This window comes from Equus quagga, chromosome 2 (genome assembly GCF_021613505.1).
Source record: "Equus quagga isolate Etosha38 chromosome 2, UCLA_HA_Equagga_1.0, whole genome shotgun sequence".
In the NCBI taxonomy this organism is placed as follows: domain Eukaryota; kingdom Metazoa; phylum Chordata; class Mammalia; order Perissodactyla; family Equidae; genus Equus; species Equus quagga.
The window spans coordinates 164,059,198-164,078,090 of NC_060268.1; the positions used below are offsets into that span (position 1 = coordinate 164,059,198).

The window sequence follows — 18,893 nt, forward strand, 5'->3', positions numbered from 1 at the left end:
ATCTTAAAAGTATACTTTGCATTATCTGTGTTTGTTTTTATATAAAATGGTGGGTTTTTCTCAAATCTTTGAGGAAAATTATGAGTTCTGGAAGGCATACTGTATTTATCCTTCTGGCTTTAAGTACTCTCTGGCTCCCTACCATAAGAACTAAGATTTTATTGGGAGAAAGCGATTTAAAAAAAATCTTCCAAGAGTGAATAATGTGTGTCTCAACCTTACTGATTTTATTTCTTATTTGTGTATGGATGAGCCCTTTATTGCTGAGGTGGACAATGTGACTGTAGAATAATTTATATTATTATAATATTATATAGTATATATAATTCATATAATTTGCAACTTCATTATAATACGTGTTAATATTCCTATCTGGTTATTTTACAAGATACAAATTGAATTAAGGGGAATATTAATGAGGGGCCGGCCCCATGGCTAAGTGGTTAAGTTTGCACGCTCCGCCTTCGGTGGCCCAGGGTTTCACTGGTTCGGATCCTGGGCACAGACATGGCACCACTCATCGGGCCACATTGAGGCGGCGTCCCACATGCCACAACTAGAAGGACCCACAACTAAAATATATACAACTGTGTACTGGGGGTTTGGGGGAGAAGAGGGGGGGGGGGGGGGAAGGAGATTGGCAACAGTTGTAAAAAAGAAAAAAAAGAGGAATATTAATAAAAGCAGGTTTTTTTGAAAAGTGAGAAGAGTGTCCAAGCTATTCTCTCCTAAGTTTTTATTTTGTTGTCATTAAGCCTCATGATACCACAACCAGGTCTGATGCTAGGGAAATGCCACTTACTAAGTTACTACCTGGGAGTTACTTTTGTTATTGTCTGTTTATTTTTTGTGAAGTAGGTAATATATAAGTTAGAAGTGAAACATAATTGTATGCCATTTTATGGGAATAGCTTGTCTAAGCTTTCTTATTTCACAAACAGAATAAGCTGAACATGATATTTGGTTTTGTAAATAAAATTCATGAGTAGCATGAATGTGCTTGATATCTGGCTCCATTTTTAATGTCATTTTTCATAAGAAAAGGAGGCAGGCAGATTTTTGGAGGGAGTAACTTTGGAGATTTTCAGAAGATTCTCAACACATTAAATTTTAGAGAAGCATTGGAATATAAAATGTGTAGGATAAGCAGCTAGCTGCTGTCATGTACAAAAGTGTTGTGTAGGGAGTTGGAAAACCTGGCCACAAGCCACTGCAGCTTTGAAGAATGTGGCTCAAGGGAGGACTCTCAGCCCATTGCGTAACATCCAGCCGAGGAAAATACAAGTACTGTCCCTATCACTTGACTTGTTTTCCATTTTGATTTAGTTACTTGGCAAAGTCTTGGTATCCTGTAGTGGAGGAATGAAATACAAGCAAGTTCCAATGAAGGACCATGCCTCCAAGGGCATCAGGGTTTGTGAGGCCAGGCAGGGGTTAAATTTCTTGTTGTTGGGCAGAGGGATTAGAGTTGAGAGAGAGAGAGAGAGACACGACTTGAAAAACATCATCTTATTATATTTGCAGTTTTTTTTCTGAAAGCGAATTCTTTCCCCTCTCCTCCCTCAACAATGTGTGCTTGTGGTTGATATACCTATGCTTTAAAATATCGCAGCTACTAGGAGGGGTCATTTTATAGCAAAATCATATCCCCTCATGTTCTGCGATATTTCATTTCGGCAGTAGAGTTTACAAGGTTTGAAACCAAAAGCAGCATTGGTTCCTTCGGGGAAAAATGATCCCAATCTACCAAAATAAAAGCCAGATAGTCTCTAATTGTTCCTTTTCCCACAAGGGGCTTGCCCTTTGTGAAGGTGTGGGTAATTTTGATAGGACCTTCTTTCTAACAGGGTTAGTCTCTGGGAATTGTCTCTTTTCCCCTGGATAAAACCCACTTTTAAATCTCATTTTAAAACAGACCTCAAAGTGTCTTTGAAAATAAAAGTACTTTAGTATCTCTCCATTTTCTTGTTCCCTCCCTCTCAGCAAGGAGACTCCAGTTTTCTCACAGGGTGCTTCCTACCGCAGTGTCTCATCCTGACTTTGCATCACAGTCACTCATGCTAAATTAGGAAGGATTTTATAGTTTTCGTTGAGCTACCCATGTGTTGTGAAAAGTTAAGTAAATGCTAACTAGGGGGCTAAAATTTTTTCACATTTTCCATCAAGTTTAGTTCCATAAATTTTACAATGTCAGGTTTTTTCTATTGGTTGTTAGTCTAGTGTTCATCAGAATATTCAGAACAGCAGCCTTAACTGTCCCCAATCTGCTTTTCCTACTTTGACTAAAGATACAGGACCATGCCTTTCATGAATCCTTCTTCTCTGTGTCAGCTCTTCCACTTCTTGGAGACTTGGAAAACATCATCTTGTGATACTTGCAATTTTTTTTCTCAGTGCATAAGGATTTTCAAATCAAACCAAGCTTTTTTCTTCTCTGTCTCTTGTCCTCTTTTCTTCCCCCAATATCTTACAGCCCATGATTTGGCAATCCCGTACAGGAGGCTCCTGAGCCACCAGTCACATGAGAATGAAGAAAAGAAAAGAAAGGACCAGATGGCATCAAAAGATACGCCTTTTCTAGGTCGTTGGTGGTTAAGCTTGCAATCTGGTTACTAGCAGGGATGGGGGTAAGGGTAGAGAGCAGCACAGCACCATTGTAAGGGAAGAAGAATTTGGGGATGTTTGTTTCAATAATTTACTGGAGAGAAAAATTTGCACATCAAGGAGAATGGATTTTCTGATTTAACTTTCCAGTTTACAGTCATAGGGTATCCACTACTCTTGGAAGGGTGTATTTACCTAAAAGTGGCATATGTGGAAAACTGTGTGCAGTATTTGGGTGGCGACTTTGAAAAGTGTGGCTCCCCATTGGTCAGCTGCTGTCCTTCAATGGGCATTAACCCTTGGTTATTCTGCTCTTCAAATGCCTGATTCACTTACAAGTAGAAAAACTGGAGGAAATGACATTTGGCTCCCACAGATACACCTTTCCCCACAGGAGAGCAGAGGACATCATTCATCATTCATCCTTTGTACTGTTGTCTTTTTTGGAGGATCGTATTTACAAAATATGGAAAATGGCATAACTGGCCTTTGTGAGACATGATATCTCAGGGTATGTTTTCTTGGTGTAAGCTGTATTTTGGAGCAAACTTATAATTACTTGACTGAAGAAATGTTTAATAGTGGCTAATAAAAAGTATTTTAGAGGGCAGTCTGCCTTCCCTGTTCGTTTAGGCGTTACTTATGCCTTGACTTCCTTGGCCTGGGCTGCTCCTGATTTGACAGTGTTGTTGCAGATCACCAGACTGCTAACTTGGCTGATATTTTCTTAGAGAATTCCAACTCAGTTGTTTTCCCTTGAATAAAGAAAACTAAGGCATTTCTAATTTTAGATTTAAACTTGGTCCCAATATATGAACTTTGAGTCCTGTACTCTTCTTTTAATAACTTTGAAAATCCGTGCTTTTTCATAGACAAATTCAGTATCCTTCAAGTCCAAAGTCAAGTTTCAACCTCTTTTATATGTCTCCCCCCTCCAATTACAGTCTCTCCTTTTATTCAGATTCTTTTGCCCTTGATATCTGTATGACTCATTTCATTATGAACCCAATGAAACAAAACAATATGTTTCATTCTGTAGTCTAGATTATAAACTCTTAGTTTACATTTCTTTTTTTACTTTTCTCACTCAAGCGTCTGGGACATTGCTGAGTACATAAAAGTTACGTAATGAATATACAACTGAATGATTTAAAAAAGAGAAAAAAATAGACATTTTAATATTATTTTAGTTGATTTCTACTTAGATTTTAGTAAGACTTTAACTTAGATTTCATAAAACAGAAAATTGACCCACCCTCTTTTTTCCTTGATGTGAAACTATAGTAAGGGGTCATTCTGAAGTTTCTTAAAGTAGAAGATATTTCCTATATATACACTGAATTTCTGGGGTTAAGTAATTTAAGCAAAATTGACAAGTTATTCTTGTGGCAACATGTTAACTTTACTAGTTAGTTGCTTTGTTAACTTTTTTTAGATGACCGAATTCAGAGCCCCCTTGGGAGCCTCTAATTATTAGCAAGAGAACCACCAGTCTCTCTCTCCACCCTCCAGTCATATCATTTGAGTGCAGTTGTTAGGCATATGCTATAATAATCCTAATGAAGAATTTACAGGTACTTTTTACTGTGGATTTTTGTTTTTAGTCTTCTCAGCAAGAGTGCTGTGAGCATGTGAGAATCCTCATCTAAGGTTTTCCAATTAAAAATGAAAATTTTGGGGGCTGGCCCCATGGTGTAGTGGTTAAGTTCAGCATGCTTTGCTTTGGTGGTCTGGGTTTGCGGGTTCAGATCCCTGGCATGGACCTACACCAGTTGTCAGCCGTGCTGTGGTGGCGACCCAGATATAAAGTGGAGGAAGATTGGCACAGATGTTAGCTCAGGGCTAATCCTCCTCAAGCGAAAAAGAAGGAGGAAGACTGGCAACAGATGTTAGCTTAGGGGGAATCTTTCTCAGCAAAAAAAAAAAAATTGCTAAAGGCTCTATGATTTTGGGTAGCACAACAGGGGAGAAGAGTGACCTTAAAATTGTTAAATCTCATTAAGGGGAATCTATTGATATGCCTTTCATTTGGTGAAAATTAACAAAATTTGTTTATCCACATCAGGTATGTCAGATTTCAGCCTAGAGCCAATTATTAGAATTGAGTTACTGAATTCAATAAAGAGAATGGAAATTTAGAATAGAAATACTAATGAACATTTAAGTATAGGTAGGCTAGCAGGTACTGGAAGAATTTTGACAGTTCATCAGCCAAACCTCTTGACCTTACTACCCTTAATCATCCTTGCTTGTCAGTGACATAATTGGCTGTTTATCGCCTTCTCCTACCCTTCTTTCAAACTGCTAGTATTTGAGAATTTCACTTGACATTATTTCTTGTGTATCAAGGCAGAGAAAGCATAGTTTGGTGGATGAGCCAATAAAACCATTTTGGCACTCTTTGAGGAGAAAATGGAGGATGTGTTTATTCCCGGTGAAGTTGAGACAGCTGTTAAAAGTTGTTATAGCTCTTTAAACTATGAACACATTTATGGGTATTCTTTTCAGATCCGCTATTAACTACTGAATTTTGTTATGCCTTAAGAGGCACAGGACCAAAGATGTGGACTGGTATTCTTTTAGAGTGGAATTATGTACCCAGAACTCTCATGGTGATCATAGTTTCTTTAGGGTACAGGGAAGGTAAATCCACGAGGCTCTCTGCTAGTATTTCCAGGAGAAATTTCCCCTAATTTATCTACAAGATGGACGCATTAAAGAATACAGTGACTTTTAGTAAAGAATTTTGTCACCTGGCTTTTTTCCATGTGTAGAAAATCGGAGGTGGGTAGTAAGAGAGAAGAGAGAGAGAGAAATAAAAATTAAAAGCTAACGAACTGGTACCCTTAAATATTAGGAAGCAGGGGACTGCTGTATGGGCTGTTGTTTCAGTGGCTAGAATTGATGACAGGGCCAGTATCTTTTGCCTAACACTATCCTAGGTTGTCACAGAATTTTACTGTTTCTGTTTTATGTTGGGTCATATGAAGTTGCCATTCATATAAATGAGAAATGGTTGAATATCAGAAATTTCATATGGTTCAACCTAATACATAATAACATGTAACACTGTAGGATCGCTACAGTTGTAGAGAGGGGTGTATGTGTGTGTAAAAAGTGGGAAGGAGGAAATGGAAATTTGTGAACGTTTTATACTCCCTTGGGGTACCCCTGCTGAAAACCCCTACTCCAGGCTGTGGTTTTAGGCATTCAAAATCAAATACAATTGCCCTAGTATGCTTTCCTACTTCCACATTAGTACAATTGAGACAGTTTATGGGGCAGGTTAAAAATTAAAGCATCCCTGACAGAGATTACCACTGGGGATAATAATATGAAATGACCAGTGTCTCCAGAGTACAACAGAAATGGCAGAGACTGAAAATCAGTAGGCATGCCTGCACTTGCAGATACTTTGAAACTGAAGATTTAGGAGTATAACATAGTTATAGACTGAATTATGTATAAATAATTATTTGTCTTAAAAAACAGGTTTTAGGATGTTTCTAGTGGAATATTCAGGCTGTGCTAATTTGACTTTTTTGTCTTTTTTAGACGAGCTCATCTGCGCCTGTGTTTAGAACGCTTAAAAGTTCTGATTCCACTAGGACCAGACTGCACCAGGCACACAACACTTGGTTTGCTCAACAAAGCCAAAGCACACATTAAGGTGAGAATTTTTGCTTTCATATTTGCACCTGATTCTCTCAGTCCCAGATTCATTATAAGCAATGATTCCTATTCATATACATCAGCTAGCTCACCATGCCCTCCTTAATAACTGACCTCAAGAGAAATCTTTCTAAAAACTTATCAGTGAATCTGATGGGAGCAACGTAACCTGATTAAACTAAATTGTTTGACAGCATGGCCATTTGAAGAGCTGGGAATACTAGGAAAATAACAATTACTCTGCTGACACCCAGAAGAAAGGCAGTTGTGCCCTCTGGTGGAGGTGACTTCATTTGGCTGTGTCCCTCAGTATTTTTCCATCAAACTAGACTACAGAGCAAGTGTCTCTTTTGTGGAGATAACTTTACAGACTTTAAAAATTCCATACTGTTCTAGTAATGTAGCATTCATTACACATACAAAAAAGTGAAGAACTATTTTTGATGTTTAAAAATATGTATTTATGTATGTTTTTATACACACACACATACTTGTATATTCATTCATGTTTTCTCTGCCAAAGACGAAAACTTTTGATATTTTAGGTACAAATCAGTTTTATTGTTTGTATTGGACTATATACAAACTTAAATATCATTTTATCATTTTAGAAACTTGAAGAAGCTGAAAGGAAGAGCCAGCACCAGCTAGAGAACTTGGAACGAGAACAGAGATTTTTAAAGCGGCGACTGGAACAGCTGCAGGGTCCTCAGGAGATGGAGCGAATACGAATGGACAGCATTGGATCCACTATTTCTTCAGATCGTTCTGATTCAGAGCGAGGTAGGCAGTGTACTTCTTCCCTAATGAAATACTAAGCATCCTTGTATCTGGATTTAGGGAGTCACTGTATTTGCTGCTTCTTTTTGGCCAACACTGTATCATTCTAAATTTTGTGTAGTCACATCATTGTCTAACAATGCCTGTATGAACTACAGTCATGCATTGCTTAATGATGGTGATGTATTCTGAGAAATGCGTCGTTAGGTGATTTTGTCATTGTGCAAACACCATAGAGTGTACTTACACAAACTTAGGTGGTATAGCCTATTACACACTTAGGCTATATGGCACTAATCTTATGGGACCACTGTTGTATATGTGGTTTGTTGTTGACTGAAACATTGTTATGTGGTGCATGACTGCATAGAACTTTTTTTCTTGATTATATATGTATGTATTTTTAATTTTCTACTTTGAAACAATTTTAGATTTACAGAAAAGTTGTAAATTTTCTGTAGAAAATTGTAGAGTTCTCATATACCCTTCACCAAATTTCCCCTAATATTAACATCTTATGTAACCGTAATACAGTTAGTGAAACTAGGAAATTAACATTCACGCAATACAATTAATCCATAGACCTTATTCAAATTTCACCAGTTTTCCCAATAATATCCTTTATCTGATCCAGGATCCAATGTAGGACCCCACATTGCATTAGATAGTTCTTCAGTCTTTCTTTCATGACCATGACACTTTTGAAGACTATAGGCCAGTTATTTTATACAGTGTCCCTCAATTTGGGTTTGTCTGATGTTTTCTCTGTTAGATTGAGGTTATACATTTGGGGGAAGAAATATTACAGAAGTGATGTTGTGCCCTTCTTAATTCATTGTATCAGGAAGATATATGATGATATATTTTATTACTGGTGATGTTAATTTTTATATCTGTATTTTAAAGTATCACACCCCTCATTTCTCTTTCCATCTGTCCCAGAATATTTGTCTTTGGCAGAATTAAAGAAGAAAAATCAGCCAAAAAAGAAATTGTTTGAATTTCACTGATCTATTCGTGTATTGCTTTCACCACATCAGGCCTCATACCACAGTAAAAGATCACAGAGGTGAACTCTGGTGATTTTAAGTTTTACATTTGGGAAAATAGAGTTGATGAGATCTTAAGGATTCTAAAACAAAAAAAGAAAATTTATAGAATTTCTTATTTTGATTTATTATGGAAATTCTCAAACATACACAAAAGTACAATAATGAACTTATGTACCCATCATGCAGTTTGAACAGCTATCAACATTCTGTCATTCTTCTTTCATCTATTCACCACCACCCTCAGCCTCACCACTTTTTCTGGAATATTTTAAATCAAATCCCAGATAATATTATCATTTTGTCCCTAGTATTTATCTTTAATAAAAAAGACTATGAAAACATCACAATATTATTATTATAATACCCTACAAAATTAATAAAATCACATAATCCTATTTATTAATGTCATCTAATACCCAGTCTCTGATTTTCTCAAAAATGGCTCTTTACCATTGGTATGTTTGAATTAGAATCCAAACAAAGTTCACATTGCATTTGTTTGTGTCTTTTAAGATACTTTAAATCTATAATAGTTTCCCTTCCCCACTTTTTTTTTCAGTGCCATTTATTTGTTGTAGAAACTGGGAAACTGGGTCATTTTTCTTATAGAATTTCTCACATATTAGATTTGACTAATGGAATCCTCATGGTGTTATTTAACATGTTCTTCTGTCCCCCGTCTTTCCTGTAAACTGGTTGGTAGGTCTAGTGGCTTGATTAAATTCAAGTTCTTTTTTTGAGGCAAGAATACTTCATAGGTTGTATTGTGTACTTCCTGTTGCATCAGTGTTATGTCTAGTTGTCTCACTCTAGTGATAACATTGGTCAGTGAGTTTAGGTGATGTCATCTTGATACATTTATGAAAATGTATCCACCTTTCACTTAATAGTTTTAGCAATCATTGATGATTGTTGCCCTGATCATTATTTCATTTCATTAGGTGTTATAAAATAGTTATTTCTGAATTCTGTCATTCTTCTTGCATTTATCAACTTTTTCTTCTATAAAGAACATTTCCTCGTCAGCTTTTTGGTTGCCCTGAAGTAAAAGTCCATACAGGGAAGATGGGATAAATGCTTGGTTTTTTTGGGTTTTGCTTTATCTATTTTCTGAACAATGAGTTGCTGCTGTGGCAACCTCCAGAGGTAACAAGGTGTTTTGTTTTGCTGTTGGTTTTTGATTATCTTATGAACTCATATGTTTTCATGTATTGAATGCATTCCACTTCATTGCAGTCATTCTTTTTAATACTCAAATTTCCCATATTCTGTAGGAGACTTTCACATTGGTTTTTGATCCCTTTTAACACAACCCTAGGAGTCCTTGGGTTTGTTGTTTTTGTTGTTGTTGTTTTGCTATGTAAAAGTTTGTTTTTATGTGGCACTCAGCTTTGAAGAACAAAAATTCACCAGAGGCAGCAGCAAGAACCTCAAGGACATGCTACATTTATGAGTGACAGTGAGGTGTCGCAGAAATAACCTTGAATTAGGAGGCAGACCTTGGTCCTAGTCTTTTCTTCTGCTGCTTACTAGCTGTGTGACCTTGTCAGGTCTTCATGCTTTAGTCCACTTCCTGCTGTTCTCTCCTCTTTGTACCCATCCCACCTCCAAATTTCAGAGAGGATGCATCTTTATCACAATAGTTCTCATCTTTTTAGTACTCTCAGTGTGCTTGTACCTTATCTAGTACCATTCTTGTTCTTATCTGGTGGCCCTCTTTCCCAGTGTTCTTTTCTAGTCCATGGGGCTAGAGCAGTCTCTCATTTTACTTTGTTTTGATTGAATTCAGCATGCACTGTTGGATAGATCTCGATTTTATTTCCTAATTGTAGGTTGGATGAGTGTTCTGTGATACTGGGAAACACTAAATAGGCTGTGAAGCATTATGGATATGAAACAAATAGTTATGAATTCATAGGATTATTTGTACAGCTTGTTTGGACAGCTGCCTGCATTTTAAAAACAGACCTCTAAAACTTTTTGAAGGAACAAGCCCTTTTGAAAATTATACTCTTTGAAATAACTTACTCTGTCTTCTTAGGCTCAGCAAGAATCCACTTTTCCTAAAGCAGTTGTGATCAGTGTGAATCCTTAAAGTCAGTGCCAAATATGAAACATCAGGCTTTGAGTTTGTTTTAAGAAAACTGAAGAATCTTGAGTTCATTCTGTTACGGGAGAAAACAATTTTTCAAGTGCTTTTTATTTTTTAAAATGTTTATTGCTTTTTATGTATTATTGGTGATTGTAGATATAGTATTTAACAGTTAAGATATCTATGGATAGCTGGGTCATAAATGCATTTAGGGTCTTTCTTTTTCATGCTTGTTTTTGAAGTAAAGTTAAATACCACCATTCAAATGCCTTTACTATAATCTTTACTGTAGATCTCACTATAATCCAAAGACTTTTAAGCCTCAGGCCCTCATTTCAAGCTATAGTTGATGCAAGAAAATTGAAGACAAATCTCTCAGAGTCTACTTTATAATGACTAGCTTATTTTGTTTACTGAATCCTAGAAGTCTGTATAACCATCTGTAGAATGATACCACCAAAGGCCTGGATGGATAAATTTTCTAGTTTACCTATATTAAGTTTATGCTTTTTTTTCCCCCTTTAAGGCAACTCTGATTAATAAATATCACTGAGAATTAGCTTCTAGTTAAATGCAAAACAGATGTCGTTAAACCACTTGGGGTTGGGATCTTATAATATTAAGCACTAATTCCCAAATAGGCCAAGTGATTTTGGTGGGAGGTCCAGACGGACTGGCGTCAAAGGCTTTAAGTAAACTTGCTGCCTAAATTGAGACCACCAGTGTATACCAGACATTCCTGTTTGCAAAATATATCCCTGTGTCTCTTCACCTTTCTTTCTGTTCTCCAGAGATCACTGATAATAAGCTTGTATAACAATTATTTTATACTACAAAATGTAATCACTTTTCCACATGCCTTGTTAGTTTTTGAAAATGCACATATACTAGATTACTAATGTTCTTCCTTTTTTTCCTTTGGCAGAGGAGATTGAAGTGGATGTTGAAAGCACAGAGTTCTCCCATGGAGAAGTGGACAATATCAGTACCACCAGCATCAGTGACATTGATGACCACAGCAGCCTGCAGAGTATTGGGAGTGACGAGGGTTACTCCAGTGCCAGTGTCAAACTTTCGTTCACTTCCTAGAACCCAGCATGACAACAGTGCAGGGCAAAATATTCACTGGGCCAATTCAATCCAAACAATCTCCTAAATTGGGTTCATGATACAGTCTCCTCTTTAAAACTAAACAAAACTATACTTGAACAAAAGGGTCAAAAGACCTCTATTTAAGTAAATACTTAGCAAAAAGTGGGGCAGAGCCTCCCCAGCAGAACAAATATTCATAATATTCATATTTGAAAATCACAATTTCTAATGGCAGCAGAAAACTTGTGTGAAGTTTTCTTTATTTGATTTAGTTGATTTGAAAGAGGACATTGGAGATTCCATCCTCTTTTTCTTTTCTAGTTTGCTCATACCGCATTGAGTAAACACACTTAAGGTTGGGATTATGAACCCTTCCTGAGCTTTATGGTCCTAAAAACAAACAAAATCAAACCTATAGTAATGACAAGACAAGATAATCAGGCATTAATCTTGGATAGCTAAAGAGCTATTAAAACTCAGCCTGGGACAGCTTATCATGAAGCCTGTGGATGATCAATTCTTAAAAAAAAAAAAAAAAAGCTCATTTCATGCTCTGCCAAAGGAGAGACTCCCATGAAGCCTTTTGAAAGGGATCATCATGCAGCTCAGCTTTCTGTTGGATTCCATGCTAAGCAAGCTAACCTTATCCTGCATTGTTAGCACTAGGGCACCCAACCGCCAGCTCAACAGTCAGCTGCTCTTAGGCTCTTGGGCAGCATGGGGCAGTCTGTACATGACAGCCTCTACCACACAGGGCCTGAGTTTGGATTGAGGGGCCAGAAGGAAAAAGCTTCACATGCCTCTGTGTCTGCGTGGGCCAGAAGAGTTGTGCACGCAGATTAGCAGGCCAAGGTCTGAGCCACAGCAGCATTTTTATTTCAGATTTTGATAACTGTTTGTATGTGTTGAAAACCAAAATGACATCTTTTTAAAGCTTGTCCATAAAAACATAGATGTCTTTTATAGTGGAAAAACACATGGGAAAAAATCATCTATTTTGATGCAGCATTTGATAATGATAACACCTCACACCTCACTCTTTATAGTGCACAAAATAAATGAGGTCTGGGCTACGTAGAAAAAAGGTCAATGCTGTTTTTGTTTTGTTTTAGAATCATTACCTTTTACCAGCTTTTAACCATCTGATATCTATAATAGACACACTATCATAGTTAACATAGTTAAGTTTGGCACTTGTCTCATTTTAATGTAAAGATTTGCTTCCGTTCTCCTACGGGCTGTCTCTCTCTTCCTCACAATCCCGCTGTGCAGGTGCTATTGTTGCTCTTATCAATATTTTCAGAAACGTTATTTTCTTTTAAGTGAAATTTCTAGCCTGCACTTTGATGTCATGTGTTCACTTTGTCTTTCAAACTCCAAGGTTTCCCCCTGGCCCTCTCCCTTACCCCAGGAAGCCTTCTTGGAGACCTTACCCCTGGATCTTTGGACTTTGTATACTTTAAATAATTTAACTACCCTTAATTACTTAAAAAAAAAAAGCTTTATGATTTTCATAACTTATTGCTGATTTTAATGGGTTGTTAATTTCAGTCCTGTAGTTTTATTTTGTTTTAGATAGGGCTGGGCAAGGAAAAAGAAAATAAAGACAACCATATTTAGCAGTGAGTTGAGTTGTGTGTGTAATGTTAGACTATCCTTTGTAAGTAGCACTTTAACAGCTTTCACTGCTTCTATATATGAAGTGTACCATCTTGGTCATACACAAGGCATCAGCGTATACTTACTTGTTCTTGTGCTCTTCCTGTGCCTCCAAAAATATTTTATCCTTGATTGTGCTATGTTTTGAGTGGAAGAAATTCTTTGAAGTAGATATGTGAAAACTGCATGCCTTTAGAAGCCCATTATTAGAACTTGCTACTTCAGGTGCTGGGGACTTAATGAAAAACATGATAAAACAAATTCATTTTTGTGGCCCAGGTAAATTATTTCTGGTTTCATTAATGATTACTCCTGGCTGGGTCAAAATGTTGCTCTATATACTTGCTTACTTTTGACTTTCCCAAGTGAGACAGTTTGAAGACTCTGCTAACTACCATGGAAAAGAAATGGAAGCCAGTGACTAAGCTTCCATTTTGTTATTCCCATGGCATTCACTTGCATCACTTGCCTAGGGCTGGAATTTGGGAATTCATTCAGGTGAACTTGAGGTGCTGCCATTTTGTTGTATGTGTATAGGATGGTGGGCTGGGAAGCCTTTGTCACAAACCTATAGTACCTATTTCAACTGCCCACTAAATTACTCCTTCCCTGGGTTTGTTTTCCTTGGGGGAGGGTGTGGATTGTATGATGAGTAAGAAGTTTTAATTTTTTAAAAGACAAATCGACTTTGAAGATACAAAAGTTAATTGCAAGAAATAAAAATTGTGAATGAAGAATACCCGAGTGCTTTTTGTACCACCCTTCTCTATGAAGGAAACAATGTGAATGAGCTTCCACACCTTGAGAGGCAACTAACTCCTAAATGTCTATGTTGATACTACTTCAGTAGTCTGGAATTAATGGCAGTTTGAATCATTGCAGTTTCCTGTTCTATAATTTAAATAGGTGCCTTCTTGACTGATAATGCCACGTAAACCTAACTGCAGATGGTTTAATGTATCTGATAATCTGCTTCAGGTAGGACACAAAGCTATTTGTCATTCCTATTATCTGCTCTCCAAATAACATTAAGGAATCCCTTTGGCTACACTATTATTCCAGTTGAAAACAAGTCCAGAAGTTCCCATTTAGTCCTCATTAACCTGAGTTAAGCTACCCTGTATGTAAAATGCCTGAATGAGCTATTAATAGGTACAGGTAAATCCTATCTCTGTCTATATTATTACCAAAGATTCTGATCAAATCATTGTGACTCTAGTTTCTGATTAGAATAGGTACGAGAACTCTGGTGGAAATGCCTTTTCTAGTCCCCGTGACAATGACAGCTTTTAGCATTACAAAAGAATTTTAAAAGGCAGTGAGGATTACTGAGGCAAAGCTCCTAACAAGGCCACACTGCTTCCTGGGTCATTTCTCATGAGAAAGTTGTTTAGCCTCTTGGGGGAAGGTTTTCTGTGAGTTTTTCTTCTTCCACTTGAAGAAGCAACTAGCTGCCTTTTCCCTTTCTTCTTTTATTATCCTTCCACCTCAAAAATTACATACTCCCTACCAAAAACAGGATAATGTGGGAAGAACAAGGGTTCTGGTCATGTTTAAATCCCAGTTCTAACGTTTGCTAAGGACCCTAAGCAAGTTACTTAATTTCTTCATGGAGCCTGTTTCCTCCTGAAAAGTTGTTACAAATACTACCTCTATCTTTAAAGGTTGTAAGGATTAAAACCGATATATGTAAATTAACCCCCTCCCTATCTAGGAGCTTGTAGCGCAAAAGGAAATTAAGAGGTTTGTACTCTACTTTCGCTGATGAATGCAACCTTCTAATTTCTTCATCCTTAATCATGAATTTTAGTTATTATGACTCTGGGTCTTGCAGGAACAAACTTCTATTAAATAAAATGGTTCATTTTCAGAAAATTCCGTGGCAGGTTATACTTTGTAAGAAGTCATTTTTGATGTCCTATAGAATTTTTTAAATAAAGGCTTTATAAGATTGATCTATCATCGGTTTTAGTGATTACCTGGTCTTTCTAAAAAAAAAAAAACTAAGCTTGAGTATGTTATACCTTGATAGTAATTACTGCATAATAAGTGAGTGTCCTAGTTAATATTTAGTGCTGGCCTTGCAAAGAAAAAAAATCTTGGCCCATGTACCATATCTATTAGGAAACTAGTGTTCTCATGGAATGCATCTGATTCTTTTAAATAATCAGTGTAGTTTAAAATAATATGTACTGGCTGACCACTTCTTGGTTCTGTTTTACCTTCTACACAGTCATAAATTATAAGGGGAAATGGCTTAAAGGAAGCTGTTTTAAAGTACTGCCAACTAACTGCCTATAATTTTGGAATTTTTTCCATTTCCTCAAGCTCTTCGCTATGGAAGAATGCATAAAGTCTTTATTGGTTGTGCAATGACTGGGATATTTATTTTAGGTTTTCACACCAGAGCACAGAATAGCATTGTAAAGACATAAAATATTTCTAAATTAAAAAATACAAATTTAAGCCAGTTGTTTCTAAATTAGCAGCTTCATCACACTTACTCTGAAAGCTAGGTCAACTAAACCTGACAACACTTTTGGAGGGAAAAACTCTGGGCAAAACAACCCAAGGGATCCTTACTCCTATTTCCTGCATACTTCTGAGCAGTAACAATTGGACAATTACCATCTATTAAGACTAGCCTAGCTGCACATCTCAGGCTTCAACTCTAGTTTTCCCAGCATAGAGTCAAGTGTTCCTCCAAGCCTGAATTGTTGTTTGGTCAGGAATTCACTGCATATTGTTAAAGTGAGTACAGGGCTTTGAAAGGGAAAAAAACAAAAGCACATCAGTTTCACCAAGAAAGGGAAATCATGAGCCAGCAAGATAATAACCATGATTTGGGGCCTCAAGTTAAGAAAGGAGCTCTTCAAACAAAAAGCAGACCTTTTCTGTTGAGTATAACCATGGCTGCTTTAGCTGTTCTCTTACGAAAGACAACTGGGGAAACACAAATTACAATTTTAATAATTCCAGTAACTTAAATCTGTACTGGTTTTGTAAAAATGAACTGTGAGGTGCTTGGTGGAAGTAAATTGCCAATTTTTATTTCCTGGGAACTGAAAGATAACTTAAGTATCCAAAATTTGATATTTTTAGCTAGTTCAGCTGTCAACTACCACAAGGCCAGTGTTATTCTCAGATCTGCTTTACCCTACCCAAGGACACAAAAGAACCACCTTTCTATACATAAGCTGAAAGGCAGAAAAGGCAATTGAAGAACCTCACAGAAATCTAACACCTTCATCTTACGTTTTCTTTTACTACTTTTGGCTAGGTGAAAACAAATTCTTAATGTCAATACTGATTTCTGAACCTCTTGTTTCTTAAAAACACATCTATATACATAGATATGCTTTTTAAAAAATTATAGTATAAGGGGATTCAATTACTTGGGTTTTTGTTTGTTTAAAATACAGTATTACCTGTTATTTTGCCTGCTATGCTCTTCCTCTCCACTGCAGTGAAAATTCAGTTTAACTTGCAACTCAAAAATCCTAGATATAAAGAATGTTTACGTTTACTGTTGAACTTGTAAATTATCATTTATACTAATTGGTTGCTTCATAGTATAATACAAATACTTAATGCAATTCAGCAGATATTTATTGAACTCTCTAAAAATTTTAACAAATATAAAATCTTGTTGGTTTTAATAGGTTTTCTTCTTTTACATTTCAGTTAATATCCATGTTGAGGCAAAAAGCCAAATCAAAGTTTAAAAATATTTCTTAGCTGAATTCGTTACTGTTCACCTTTTATAATTACAATCTAGACACATACCACTTACAAAACTATGATTTTCCTTTTATGTTACCTGATGGTTTGCCTGTGCTATTTTAAAGGCAGACACATTCAGCATTACAACTGCATTCTAACTGAAACACATATACATCCTTCACTGTGACAAAAGCAAGCATTTAAAAAAATGAGTTGTTAAATAGATGCATTTCATTTTGGTTTGATAAATAGTCTTCATAATTGGGCTAACAAAACTGCCACTTATTAAGGTAATTGCTCCTTCATTTCAAAAACCAATCAAACTGCTTTTACATTTAACCTAAAACATAGGTCTTGGCCAGGGATGTGTTATCAGAATCACCTGTGGTTTGTTCAAAACCAGCCATACCTTGGCCTGGATAGGTCTGGGGTAGGACCCAGATCCAGGAACCCTCCTTTAATTTCAAACAAGCATTAGGGGTGATTTTATTATAATCTGTATCCCCTTCCCATTAAGAAACATGCCCTAAAATATTCTAATATAAAAATTTAAACCTTTACTAGAATGTACTTAACATCTAACTTTAGTAATTTGTTAACATTTCAGTAATACATTTATAATTAGGGGCCTCAAATCATAAGCAGTGGACATTAATATCCATTATAATGTGAATTGTTATTGTTCACGTTAAGGAAAAAAGATCAGATACTCACCATTACCACTCTGCACAGTAACAGTAAACACTTCTATAGTGCTTACCACATGCCAGCTACTCTACTAAGCACTTTACACACATTAACTCACTCATCCTCCCAACCTAATGAAATAGGTATTATTTTCATTCTACAGCTGAGAAAACTGAGGCAAACAGGAGTTATGCACACAGGTAATAAATAAGGGAGCCAAGATTCAAACAGCAGTCTGACTCCGAGTGCTTGCTCTTCCAATATGGCCTTTCTAAATGTTAATTAAAAAAGCATTTGTTATGTGTGATTAATATTAAAATTTAAAACCTTACTTATTTTGGGAGTGTTAGGACTGTTCTTTCTTTGAAATGGTCAATAACAGTCAGCCGTCAAGTTTTGAGAAGACACATGCAACCATAGCTACTTGGGGGCCATAAATGACTAATGGTTCAATGCGTTAGTTTCAGAGCTTCAAGTCTCCTTTCCTGACAGAGGGGAAACTATACATTCAATTTTATAACAAAGTTTCATAAGACCAAGAGTTATATTTGGTTTTAGAATGTTGAGAGCTTAACATCTTTATTTGTAAAATACTGTTGGTATCATGCTTCAATTTAAGCATCTGCTCTACTTCCAGTACCACACTATGAGAGAGACAGGTACTCTATCTCCCCAAGAGTCCTTTTAGTTAAGTCCAGAGACCCTACCATCATCCTGACACTAGGACTTTTCAAGGGGTCACATCCAGGTCTTTGACACAAGGCCTCCTATCTCATGCTATATGCCTATTTTTTTTTTTAACTGTGTTATATAATACGTTCACCTTTATTCCTTTTTCTTTCTCCTACTACAAAACCCTCCAGGAAAATTAACATGCAGAAAATAAGGCCCCTGGGTCAAAGAAGGCACAAGTCTTAGTACAAGAGTCTTGCCCACACAAACACACTCTAGGTGAACTACTGTTGCAACGTACGAAGGTAATCTCACCAAAAACCATTTTGTGTGCTAACACAATTATATCAAATTTCTTTAAAAATGGTTTTTAATTCAAAGGGTTCTCTTGCAGTCCCTTTAAGGATACTGTTGATTTTCAGTACATTCTTAAGATGTTTGTTACACTGGTAACAAGAACATTAATATAATTTACAAGTTTTTCAGGTTAAGTAGCCCTTTTTCTACTGTAATTTGTGTCTTGTATTAAAAAAAATACTTCACCTTTCATTCTGTCTACCCTATGGCCATCACTTATAGGAAAAAAAAACAGTGATCTCCTGGGCTGGGAGGGAGGTAGAGGGGCAATATAAAGAATTCTGCCACTCATCACTATCCTCCTAAAAGCCTCAACTTACCAAAAGAATAAAATTCATGAAAGAAAAATTTTTCTTTTTCCCTTCTACCAAAAATTTAACACTTGTATACACACCACAAAGCCTTGAAATAAAACTGGTTTGTTCTTTAGGATCCAATTTCTTAGGTCTAATGGAAGGAGTACATAAGATTTACTGAAACTTTTATCACATACTCAGTGTTCT

At 36.4% G+C, this 18,893-nt stretch overlaps 1 protein-coding gene and 1 long non-coding RNA gene across 3 annotated transcripts in view; one reads left to right on the forward strand and one right to left on the reverse strand.

Moving 5' to 3' along the window:
- MXI1 (MAX interactor 1, dimerization protein) overlaps positions 1-12,918 on the forward strand; it is an 81,100-nt gene extending 68,182 nt beyond the window's left edge. For both annotated transcript variants that reach the window (XM_046652432.1, XM_046652433.1), the window contains exons 4-6: positions 6,160-6,274; positions 6,888-7,059; positions 11,126-12,918. In XM_046652432.1, coding sequence (XP_046508388.1) covers positions 6,160-6,274; positions 6,888-7,059; positions 11,126-11,289 — 451 coding nt within the window. In that variant the 3' untranslated portion in view covers positions 11,290-12,918. The remainder of the gene's footprint in view (positions 1-6,159; positions 6,275-6,887; positions 7,060-11,125) is intronic.
- LOC124234887 (uncharacterized) lies at positions 12,746-18,586 on the reverse strand. Its single transcript, XR_006887434.1, has 2 exons — positions 16,380-18,586; positions 12,746-15,714 (listed from the first exon to the last, which is right to left on the reverse strand). It is a non-coding gene; the product is annotated as an uncharacterized LOC124234887 (long non-coding RNA).
- Between the last annotated feature and the right edge of the window lie 307 nt (positions 18,587-18,893).